The 12,283-nt window shown below is 47.2% G+C and overlaps 1 protein-coding gene and 1 long non-coding RNA gene across 4 annotated transcripts in view; one reads left to right on the forward strand and one right to left on the reverse strand.

The window, feature by feature from the left end:
* Nucleotides 1-3,935: 3,935 nt before the first annotated feature.
* Nucleotides 3,936-5,439, reverse strand: LOC129706331 (uncharacterized). Its single transcript, XR_008725037.1, has 2 exons — nucleotides 5,301-5,439; nucleotides 3,936-4,487 (listed from the first exon to the last, which is right to left on the reverse strand). It is a non-coding gene; the product is annotated as an uncharacterized LOC129706331 (long non-coding RNA).
* pawr (PRKC, apoptosis, WT1, regulator) overlaps nucleotides 4,823-12,283 on the forward strand; it is an 83,354-nt gene continuing 75,893 nt past the window's right edge. Inside the window, exons 1-2 of one of the 3 annotated variants that reach the window (XM_055650549.1) lie at nucleotides 4,823-5,121; nucleotides 5,675-6,336. In XM_055650549.1, coding sequence (XP_055506524.1) covers nucleotides 5,773-6,336 — 564 coding nt within the window. In that variant the 5' untranslated portion in view covers nucleotides 4,823-5,121; nucleotides 5,675-5,772. Of the gene's footprint in view, nucleotides 5,122-5,430; nucleotides 5,575-5,674; nucleotides 6,337-12,283 lie in introns of those variants that run through there. The other 2 variants (XM_055650550.1, XM_055650551.1) reach the window with 2 other exon arrangements.

Here is a 12,283-nt window from a genome sequence, read left to right on the forward strand (position 1 = left end):
GTTTTAGACCAAATATGTTGAAGGAATGGCGAAAGATATTCTGTTCCAATTCCATCATCTGTAGATGTAACCATGCGGTGCTTTGACTTGGGATATTATGTCCCCATCTACACAAGGAGTTTCTGAACTCCAGTTTCCCTCTCAAACCCTCTGATGGGATTTGTTTCCCCTCCCCAGATTGGAAGGGATAGAATTAGGATTATTAGTTTCAGAATGAGGGGTAATTCAGGAGACTGGGGTGATCTTATAGAGGTGTACAAAATCATAAGAGGAATAGATCAGGTAAATTCACAGAGTCTCTTGTCCAGAGTAAGGGAATGGAGAACCAGAGGACATAGGTTTAAGGTGAGGGGGGAAAGATTGAATGGGAACCTGAGGGGTAACTTTTTTAGGCAATGAGTGGTGGGCGTATGGAACGAACTGGAGGAGGAGGTAGTTGAGGCAGGTACAATTGCAATGTTTAAGAAGCATGTAGACAAGTACATGAATAGGAAAAGTTATGGGCCAAACACAGGCAGATGGGACTAGTGTAGCTGGGGCATGTTGGTGTGTGTGGGCGAGTTGGGCCGAAGGGCCTGTTTCCATGCTCCATGGCCAGAGTGAGGACCACCGGAAATTGGAGGAGCAACACCTCATATTCCGCTTGGGCAGTCTGCACCCTTGTGGCATAAACATTAAATTCACCAATTTCTGGTAGCCTTTGCTGGCTCCTCCCCTTCGCAGCTCTCCCTCAGCCCTCGGGCTCCTCCTCTTCCTTTTTCCTTTCTTCTCCCCATCCCCCCCCACCACCCTACATCAGTCTGAAGAAGGGTTTCGGCCCAAAACGTTGCCTATTTCCTTCGCTCCATAGATGCTGCTGCACCCGCTGAGTTTCTCCAGCACTTTTGTTTACCTTCAATTTTCCAGCATCTGCAGTTCCTTCTTAAGCTCCATGCTGTATGACCCTATAACTCTATTAAGGCATGTTCATCAATGTCTTTCAATGGCAATATTTTTACTGATAGTTAAAAGAGCCATGAAAGGCGGCTGCAGAGAGTGGTGGACACTGCCCGTTCCATCACAGGTACTGACCTCCCCACAAGCGAAGGGATCTACAAGTATCAATCCCTTGAGAAGGCAGCTAATGTATTCAAAGCCCAACACCACCCTGACCACGCTCTCATCTCGCTGCTACCATCGGAGAGAAGGTAGAGAAAGGCCAGGGAGCCGTGTCCTCCAGCTTCAAGAACAACCTCTTCCCAACAACCATCAGGCTCGTGAGCATTGCACAACACTAACCTCAGCAGTGACCCGCTATGAAATTCATTTTAGTTGCACTACAGACTTTGGCTTTGTGCTATTATGGTCTTGTTATCTAGTTTTACTGATTATATTATTGCGTATTGTGCATTTATTTGTTGAATCATTGCGTTAATGTCCCTGTAAAGCTGCAACAAGGAAGAATTTAATTGTGTAGTTCCGGGCTCCAATAACAATTAAACACTCATTACTCTTGATAGACACAAAATACAGTATATGGAATGTGCTGCCAGAGGAGGTAGTTGAGGCAGTTACTCTCACAACGTATAAGACATGCGGACAAGTACATGGATGGGACAGGTTTAGAGAGACGTGGGCCAAACGTGGGCAGGTGGGACATGTAGATGGGGCAACTTTTTCAGCACGGGTGAGTTGGGCCGAAGGGCCTGTTTTGGTGCTGTACGACTCACTGAATATATGAGTAAATTCTCTGTGATATTAAGTTAAGCTGCAACAGTGCAGTAGGAAAGGAACAGGAGGGGACATGAGGTCGTGGGAAGGACTTTCGCAAGCCCTTTCATATACGATGAAAGAGATTTTTGACTTGCACTTGCCTCTCCACCTCTGCATGTCAGAAGGGATGACGTTAAGTCTGGCGCAAAAGGTCAGATTTAAAATATTCACTCAATGCATTGGAGTGAAATAAAGACAATTGCTGCACCATTAAATCTCATCTCGGAGAACAGGGGAAATGGGGATATTTACTTAGATGCAGGAAATCCGATCCTAACAAAGATTGTCCTCGCCCTCCCCACTGAGGGGCTGTGAGGTTGTTCATTCTCAGGACTAGGCTGAAGTGATTTGATTTCTGCAGCACTCCTGTTGGGCAGCAGATACACAAGGGTTGTGAATTCAGCCCAGTCCATCACACAGACTGCCCTCCCCTCCATCCACACTTTAGTCTTAATTCAGTTTTGAGATACAGCATGGAACAAGGCCCTTGTGCCCACCGAGTCCACACTGACCAGTGATCACCCATACACTATTACTATTGTACACACTAGGGGTGATTTACAATTTTTACCAAAGCCAATTAACCTACAAACCTGTACGGAGCACCTGGAGGAAACCCACGCAGAGACAGGGAGAATGTTCAAACTCTGTACAGACAGCACCCATTGTCGGGATTGAACCCAGGTCTCTGGCGCTGTAAGGCAGCTGCTCTACCACTGTGCTGCCCCAGCTTCACGTTGAAAAAAACACCAAGTGCTGGAGAACCTCAGCGGGTCAGGCAGCATCTCTGGAGAAATTGGATAGGTGAAGGGTCCTGACCCAAAATGTTGCCTATCCATATCCTCCACAGATTCTGCCCGATCCACTGTTTTCAGCACTTCGTGTATTTTTTTGTAAACCAGCGTCTGCACTTTGGTTGATCTACATTACACCTCACACTGTCTCGGGAAAGCAGCCAAAGTAATCAAGGATGCAACACACTCCAGGCCTCGACCATTCACTGTGCATGTACTGCCCCGGTGTGACTATTGGGTGGAAGCAAAAGCTGAATCAAATTGTATGTTTATAGATAGATGGACATCAAAGGAGCGAATGAAACAGAGAGGACATAGGTCTGAGTGGTTCTAGAGTTGAATTTGCTCTTTATCACTTTTATTAATAGCTTTAAACTTATTGTGGTGAGTTGAGTCAAAGCTGACAAGAACTTCAAATTTTATGAATAGGATTTGATCATTTAATCTTTTCACATGTTGCTCCTCCCAATGGCAATGTAAGTTTATGACATTTTCAGAGGAGAGATGAGATTTTTATTCTTCTGAAGCATTATGCCTGGAAGGATGAGAGGAACAGATTAGTTTGAAGGAGCACTCTGTTTCGTTGGACTATTTCCGAGAGAACTGAAGAGGCCACCACATGGGTGGTTCTGGAGCCACGTATGGGCCAGAGCAGATAAGAACAGTAGACGATAGTGAGAGAGAGGATCGAATTGAGCGGGATCACGGGGTGGGAGATTGCAACCTTCACGTGGTCCACTCTGTTTCGACGAATGCAATCAACCTGGCGTGCACAAACAGAAGATCAAACAGAACAAGTTGTCTTACAACTTTAGGCTGTGCACGCCATACGCAAGAAGAAGAAGAAGTAGCGGGATCTGAATGATAGATTTTACACTCAAGCCCGGTGGCGCAGCGGTAGGGTTGCTGCCTCACAGCGGCAGAGACCTGGATTTGATCCTGACCTCGGGTGCTTTCAGTGTGGTGTTTACACGTTCTCCCTGTGACCGCATGGGTTTTCTTCCGAGTGCTCCGGTTTCCTCCAACACTCCAAAGACGTATAGGTTTGTAGGTTAATTGGCTTTCATAAATTGTTCCTCTTGCGTAGGGTAGAACTAGTGTACGGGGTAATTACGGACCAAAGAGCCTGTTTCCACGCTGTATATCGAACTAAATTAAACAGACATCCAGAGGGTGGAAGGAACTGCAGACGAGGCGTTAGAGGAAGGTATTATTAGTATGTTATTGTCACGTCTACCAAAATACAGTGAAAATATTTATTGCGTGCTATCCTGGCAAATCATACAATATACCCGAAGTGTCACCCATTCCTCCTATCCAGAGATGTTGCCTATCCCGCTGAGTTAGTCCAGCATTTTGTATCTGTCTTCAAATTATGCAATACATGAGTACAGCAGTTTGAGTAATTTATTGTCACGTGTACCGAGGTACAATGAAAAGCTTTTGTTGCATGCTAACCAGTCAGCGGAAAGACTATGCATGATTACAATAGAGCCATCCACAGTGCACTGATGCCGGATAATGATGTGAATAACGTTTAGTGCAAGATAAAGTCCAGAAAAGTCAGATTAAAGATAGCCTGAGGGTCTCCAGTGATGTAGATGGGAGCTCTGGACCGTTCTTTGGTTGGTGGTTCAGTTGCCTGATAACAGCTGGGAACAAAAAACTGTCTCTGAATCTGGAGGTGTACGTTTTCACACTTCTCTACCCTTGCCTGATGGGAGAAGATGGGATGAGACTGATCGTTGATCTTTCATTCATTCATTCGTTGTTCTTTATCTCTCCACATCTATAGCGCCTATATCGCTCGTTTCCCTTATTCCTAACCACTCTGAAGAAGGGTCCCGACGCGAAATGTCACCCATTCCTTCTCTCCAGAGATGCTGCCCGTCCCGCTGAGTTACTCCGGCATTTTGTGTCTATCTCTGGTCCTTGGTTATGCTGGTAGAGCAAAAGAAAAACAGGTCGATATAATGAGTTCCACAAGCGATCTGCTTGCACCTGTCTGCTTGCAATGAAGAAGGATTTCGGACCGAAACGTTGTATATTTCCCTCGCTCCATAGATGCTGCTGCACCTGCTGAGTTTCTCCAGCATTTTAGTCTACGTTCGATTTTCCAGCATCTGCAGTTTCTCCTTAAACTGCTCGCAATGGCCCTCCCTCCCTCCCTCCCTCACCTGTCCCTTTCAGAGGGCGGCGCTTCAGTCGTCCTAACCCCACCCCCGAACACTCAGCGCTCCCTCATTCCTGCTCCCCTTGTGGGCGGCGCTCCCTCACACCTGCTCTCCCGCGGGCATTGTCCCTTCCTCTGGGCGGCGCTCCCTCGCTTCTGCCGTCTAAGATAACCCCTTTGAAGGGAGGGCCACGGCACGCCATCTCTCGGGCCTCCTTTGCTGTGTGTGACCTGTCGCGGCGGTGAACGCACCCCTCGGCCGGCAGAGCCGGGACGTTCACTACAGAAGCGTAAATGGATTAAAGTTCCCAACTGGCGCGGGCCGGTGCAGGAGCTGCAAGAGTTGCTTTTAAAGCGGCAAGAACTGGCCGGAGAGTTTGTCTGAACAACAGCGTGCACTGGGTAGGGAGGGAGAAAATGAGGGTGGGGAGATGGAGGGAGGGGGAGAGAATGGAGGGGAGAGATGAAGGAAGGGGGAGGGGAAGAGAGATGGGGGGGGGAGAGAGAGAGAGAGAGAGGCCGGGCTTCTCCCTCCCTCCCAGACTCCGCGGGACGGCGCTGGCATCCCTTTGTTGACTGACCTGCGTTGCGTTGTCGGAGGCGTGCCCAGGTAGAGAGCGCCGGCGTCTCTCTTTCTCTCTCTCGCCCTCCGCCCTTTGGCGTCATTCTTCTCGCCGGGGGAGGGACGACATTCTAGCCCAAAGATCCTATAGCGAGCTCTAGCCCTCTGCTACCTCCAGAGAAGGGTTGCGCCTTTGCTCGGGATAACGCGGCGGCGGCGGCGGGTCCCAGTGCAGCGAGGTCGGGACTGCGGGTCGCGGAGCGGCACCTGAGACGGGGCAGGTAGGCGAGAGGGTGTGTACGCTTTTTTTTTGGAGAGGGGAGGAGGGAGGCATATTCTGGGAAAACTCAGAGTTAAAAGAGGTCTGTCCCTTTATGTATTCTGTGTCTGCAGGTCTCTGAGGCCGGTAGATGCGACCTGGAACTTTTTTGGTGAACTTTTTGAAAAGTTTTTGGGAAGTTTGAGAAAGTGTTTTTTTGGAGGCTGCGGCGATGGCGAGCGGGGGTTACCGGCCCCCCGGGAACACCACTGATTTTCTGGAAGAATGGAAGGCCAAGAGAGAGAAGATGAGAGCCCGTTTCGCTGCCGCCACCGGCGCAAGTAACGCGGAGACCGGATCCAACCGTAACGGCGCCGCTCCCTCGCTGGGCGAGCTGAACAATAACGGGGGAGACCAGCCGGTGCTGCCCCCGTGGAGGGCGGTTGTACCGACCCCAGCCCCAACCCCGGCACCGGTCCCGGTCCCGGTCCATCCCCCAGTCCCTACCCCAGTCTCAGTCCCTGTCCCAGTCCCAGTCCCGGCCCCACGGCGCGGGGAGGAGGAGGACGGCAGAAGCAGCGAAGGGGCCGCTAGAAATTCGCCGGCGGACGGAGACGAAGCGGAGACCCCACCGCCCGCAGCCGCCGCCGCCGCCGCCTCGCCGCCACCGTGCGCCAAGGGCAAGGAGAAGAAATGTTCCGGGCCGAGCGCCCGCAAGGGCAAGGGGCAGATCGAGAAAAGGAAACTGCGGGAGAAGCGGAGGTCGACTGGAGTGGTCAACATCCCCGCCGCTGAGGTACAGTCCACTCTCTGCCTTCCCCCCCCCCCCCCTTCCCTGCCTTATCCCCCTCCCCTAATTTATCCCCCCCTCCCCTATCCCCCCCCCCTCCCACTCCCCCAACCTATGCCAGCCCCCCTCACCTTAATCGCCCCACCCTCTTCTCCCTCCTTCCAACCGTTTTCCCCCCCCCCTTCATATTTCCCTCTCCTTATCCATCACCTCTACCCTCTATTCCCTCTATCTCCCCCCCCCTCCTCCTCTCTTCCCCCCCCCGCCCCACCTCTCCTCCCTTATGTTCCCCCACCTACCACCCATCCCCTCAACCTTCTCCCCCTCAGCCCCACCTCCTCCTCCCCACCCGACAAATTCCTTGGTATTGATTATATTCCCCATGTTTTACGACTCCACCATGACCAGGTAACTGGGTCAACAGCATGGACAGTCCACATGAGTGAGATGTTATTTCAATGGTGCTTTGTTGTCACAAGTACCTAGGCACAGGGAGCTTGCTTTTTATTTGCATGCAGCCCAGTAAAAACCACATTGTACATATAACACAACCATACTTAAGTGCGAGGGTGCAGGAATAGTAGACTACGCTTCGGCAGTACACGTGAGTTGCCACATTTTTGATGCCAAGTGGCATCCTTCAAGTTTTCGAAGTTGTTAAAAATGTGGAATCTTGGCCATGAAAGTCCGTTGTCCTGGTGGCGGCACTTGGTTCAGTTTATTGTCACGTGTACCGAAGAACAGTGAAATGCTTTTTGTTGCATGCTAACCAGTCAGCAGAAAGACATGTGATTACTATCAAGCTGTCCACAGTGTACAGATACAAGATGAAGGGAATAACATCCTGCGCAAGATAATGTCCGATTAAAGATAGTATGACGGTCTCTAATGAAGTAGATGGTAGTGCAGGATCGCTCTCTAGTTGGTGATAGGGTGATTCAGTGCCTGATGACAGATGAGAAGAAACTGTTCCTGAATCTGGAGGTGTGTGCTTTCCAAAGCTACGTCATTGCGTTTCAACAGTTAACTTGTAACATTCAAGTTTTTTGAGAATTATTGAAAGTGTTAGTATCTTAAAGGTCCATTGTCCTGGCGATGCGACTGGGCCAGAGTTGCAAGGGTTGGCCAGGCCAAGCGATGTTGTCGGTGTGCCACTGCAGGTCGTGTTCGATCCACGTGCTCGGCCTCGTGGAGCGGCGTCTGATCTAATCGAGCCCCAAGCTCTGCAGGGCCTCCAGGGGCCTACTCCGCCAACACCTCAACCCAAACTTGTCCTACCTTTTGTTGATGTTCTGAGGTATTTATTTCCCTTGGTTTTCTGCCAGTACATTCTGTTTTAAAAACTAAACAAAAACTGCAAATGCTGGGAATGCAATTTAAAAAGAGAGGAGGCTGGAAATGCTGAAATTTCAGATCGGATGGAGACACAAGAAACTGCAGATGCTGGCATTTTGAGCAAAACACAAAGTACTGGAGGAACTCAATGGGTCAGGCAGCATCTGTGGAGGGAATGGTCCGATGACGTTTTGAGTCGGGATCCTTCGGGCATTTTGGGTCGGGACCTTTCTTCAGACTGATGGGGTGGGGGGGACAAGAGCAGATGGGGTGGGGAAAAGTCTGGCAATTCTGATCTTATAGACAAAATCGTGAGCGGAATAGATCGGGAAGATGCACTGAGTCTATTGACTAGAGTATGTAATCGAGAACCAGACAATATAAGTTTAAGGTGAAGGGGGGCAGATTTATTAGGATCCTAAGAGGTTGCTTTTTCACACAAAGGTGGTGGATGTATGGAATGAGCTGCCAAAGGGGGTAGTTGATGCAGGAACTATCGCAATGTTTAAGAAACATTTAGACTAGGACAGGATAGGACAGGTTTAGTGAGATATGGGCCAAATGCAAGCAGGTGGGATTAGTGTAGATGTTAGCTGGTGAGGGCAAGTTGGGTCGAAGGGCCTGTTTCCACTGTATTACTCAAACTGATAGGTGGGGAAGGGGTTCATTGGCAGATGGGTGGAGTAAGTGACTAAGGCTAGAGATGTTAACAGGGTGCCGGGTAAGGAGAGAAGATGAGTATCGCTGGAGGGAGAAGAGAATGGGCATAATCCTCCAGCACTTAATAGTTTTTGTTTCAGGCCCTTTGCTTCTGTTAATCTTTCCACAGATGTTGACTGCTCTACTTTGCTGTTTCATCCACGTTTTAGTTTGGTAAGAGGTTTGATCGTTCCAAACCTAAAACACTTTACATTTCTTCATGTGCAAGAGAATGCTGTAACATTTGGATAATTCCTATCAAATTATCTCCAGACTCCAGGAAGTTATTAACTTTTATCAGTTCTGTCCCGAAAACCTAGTCTGTTTAGAATACGCAGCTTTTTGGTTTATCTATTTCAAGGACTGAGGATAGATAACATTCAGAGACCAGCAGAAAATATGTAATAAAAATAATTTAACCAGCAAGAATTGGGTAGGGGTCGCAAGGATACTTACAATGTTTAAAAAGGGCACACTGACAGGTTGTAACAAAGATATACGTAAAATGCTTGAGTAACTCAGTGGATCTGGCAGCATCCTGGGCAATAGACAATAGGTGCAGGAGTAGGCCATTCGGCCCTTCGAACCAGCACCACCATTCAATGTGATCATGGCTGATCATCCCCAATCAGTACCCCGTTCCTGCCTTCTCCCCATATCCCCTGACTCCGCTATCTTTAAGAGCCCTATCTAGCTTTCTCTTGAAAGTATCCAGAGAACCGCCCTCTGAGGCAGAGAATTCCACATACTCTCAACTGTCTGGGTGAAAAAGTGTTGCCTTGTCTCCGTTCTAAATGGCTTACCACTTATTCTTAAACTGTGGCCCCTGGTTCTGAACTCCCCCAACATCGGGAACATGTTTCCTGCCTCTAGTGTGTCCAAACCCTTAATAATCTTATATGTTTCAATAAGATACCCTCTCATCCTTCTAAACTCCAGAGTGCACAAGCCCAGCTGCTCCATTTTCTCAGCATATGACAGTCCCGCCATCCCAGGAATTAACCTGGTAAACCTACGCTGCACTCCCTCAATAGCAAGAATGTCCTTCCTCAAATTAAGGGACCAAAACTGCACACAATACTCCACGTGTGGTCTCACTGGGGCCCCATACAAATACAGAAGGACCTCTTTGCTCCTATAATCAACTCGTCTTGTTAAAAAGGCCAACATGCCATTCCCTTTCTTCACTGCCTGCTGTACCTGCATGCTTACTTTCCTTGACTGATGAACAAGGACCCCCCAGATCCCGTTGTACTTCCCTTTATCACAACTTGACAGCATTTAGATAGTAATCTACCTTCCTGTTTTTGTTTCCAAAGTGGGTAACCTCACATTTATCCACATTAAACTGCATCTGCCAAGTTACATCTGCCAACTTGCAGTTTGTTCTGGTATAATGTGAGGTACCTTTATAAGAAACCCTATCTTAGAGAAAATACTTATAAAAGCAATTGGGGGGGAAAAAAACTTTTGGGCACTGGAGTGTTTCTGACATGTACTAACAAAATTTTTCTTTTTCATATTTTGAGGTATTTTTTAAGACCTACAAGTTTCTTTTTGATATGATTAAAATACTAAAGGCTATTATCTGAAGGCTACTGTCTATTATCTGCTACACTATTATTATTTAATAGAGTATTGTTGCACAAAAGGGTGGCACAGTGGCACGGTAGTAGAACTGCTACTTCATAGCGCCACAGAACAGCGTTCGACCGTGACTTGGATACAGTCTGTGTGGAGTTTGCATGTTTCCCCTGTGACCATGTAGATTTCCTTCGGTTGTTCTGGTTTCCTCCCACATACCAAAGACTAGTGGGTTTGAGGGTCAATTGGCCTCTAAATTGCGCCTTGTGTGTAAGGAGTGGCTGAGAAAGTGGGATAACATAGAACTAGTGTTAATAGGTGATCGATGGTCAGTGTGGGCTGAAGGGCCTGTTTCATGCTGTTTCTCTAAATCATGTGTTAATAGAAGCAATGGCTAGTCAATTTCAGTGGCCACCTGTGGTGAAGTTGTGTTCTTGAAAGATAATGGCATTATTAACCTGCAGGGTGGTTACATGGAAACTGTTTCTTTCCTTAGATTTTTTCCCCCCTCCCAAGACAGCTTTTTCCCCTGCATGTCAATTACATCCCTTTTCCTGTGCTGTACTGCTCTGTTTTATATATTGTTTCCCGTTTTATAATTTCAGACCAGAGAAGGTGTTTATGTATAATAGGTGCCGTACAACACTAAGAAATATATTCTGCTCACTTCCTCTTTGCTCTACCTATTGTACTTGAGTTCGACTGGATTGTATTTGTATAAAAACAATAGTAGAAACAAGGAACTGCAGATGTTGGTTTACACAAAGTGCTGGAGCAACTAAGCAGGTCAGGCTGCATCTCTGGAGAGCATGAATACGCAACGTTTCAGGACCGAACCCTTCCTCAGACTAATTGAAGAATCCTGACCTGGCTGCTTGACTCACTGAGTTACTCCAGCACTTAGTGTCGTTTTGTATTTGTGCATAGTGTTGTATGATCTGATTGGATAGCATGCAAAACAAAGCTTTTCACTGCACCTCGATATATGTGAAAAACACCTTATTATGGGCAGGACCAGTCCTGAGGTCACCTGTCCATTCCCACCATAGATGCTGGCTGACCCGTTGAGTTCCTCCAGCATTTTGTTTTACCTCTGGATTCCAGCATCAGCATTTTTTTGCTTTTAATTTGCATTGATCCTATTTCAAAAGCATTCTCACACCTCCCCATCCCCCACACCTACCCAATGCTAACGTTAGTCGACACCAGCGTTTCCACGGAACACTAGGGTTCCGCGAGAGGTCACTAGGGGTTCTGAGAGAAATAGTGAGAAATAGGCCAATCATATGTAAATGCATTTTTGAGTCAATTTTGTGTTTAATTTCATATTCGTAATTTTATTATACACGTACGGCATATTTAGCGACATCATATTTAGCGACGTTGATACGGCTCCAATGTGAAACGGCCTTTAGTGGTCAGTGAACAGGAGCTGTACGTGACGGATTTGTGTATCATCAAATGACTCGCCTGAGTTCAGACGCATGCACTGTCTCCATCAGTCCTGTCTGTGCTTCCTGGCGTGCAGGTACAGTCACCCACGTTATTTAGTCATTTTTACTCATCATTTAATGATGTTGTATGAATTTAAAAAATGTAAGTATGTTTATGTTTATTTTTATTAGTGTATCAACAGTTTATTTATGTATGTTTTTGTTAGTTTATCAAAAATGTGTGTAATTTTTATTTTCTCTCTCACGCTACTCCAAGGTTAGTTCTGTTTGCCTTTATTTGCTTCAGTTTTCAACTAGCAGTTTGATTTCAGTTTTTTTGCATTGTCAATAAACTTGAGAAAAACGTAAGTTTTCTTTGCTTAAACCAGTTATTACAAATATATGTTATGTTTGCCTTATGAACTTTAAGTTCATGAAAGAGAATGCGAGAGATTAATAAAGAGATATAATCATTTTTATGTAGGGGTTCCCTGAGACATGAAAACCATTTCAAGGGTTCCACAAGGGTAAAAAGATTGAGAAACGCTGGTCTACACACACGGGGTACTTTGCAGAAGCCAATTTAACCTGCTAATACGTCTTTGGGATGTGGGAGGAAACTGGAGCACCCAAAGGAAACCCACACGGCCACATGGGGAACGTGCAAACTCCACACAGACAGCACCCCAGGTCAGGATTGAACCCAGGTCACTGGGGTTGCGAACTTGATAGCTGTGTCAAAGTGCAGGCTTGGATCTTGGGCACCTTATCAGCTCACTGGGAATTTGTTCTATAAAAGTGGAGCCTCCTTTTCCAAACACAAAGTAACTTGATGGATTGATTGGGCAATCTGCTGAGGGAACGGACAGGAAAGGTTTTGTGTCGGGACACCTCGTCAGTCT

Source organism: Leucoraja erinacea, chromosome 19, assembly GCF_028641065.1.
Source record: "Leucoraja erinacea ecotype New England chromosome 19, Leri_hhj_1, whole genome shotgun sequence".
Lineage (NCBI taxonomy): Eukaryota > Metazoa > Chordata > Chondrichthyes > Rajiformes > Rajidae > Leucoraja > Leucoraja erinaceus.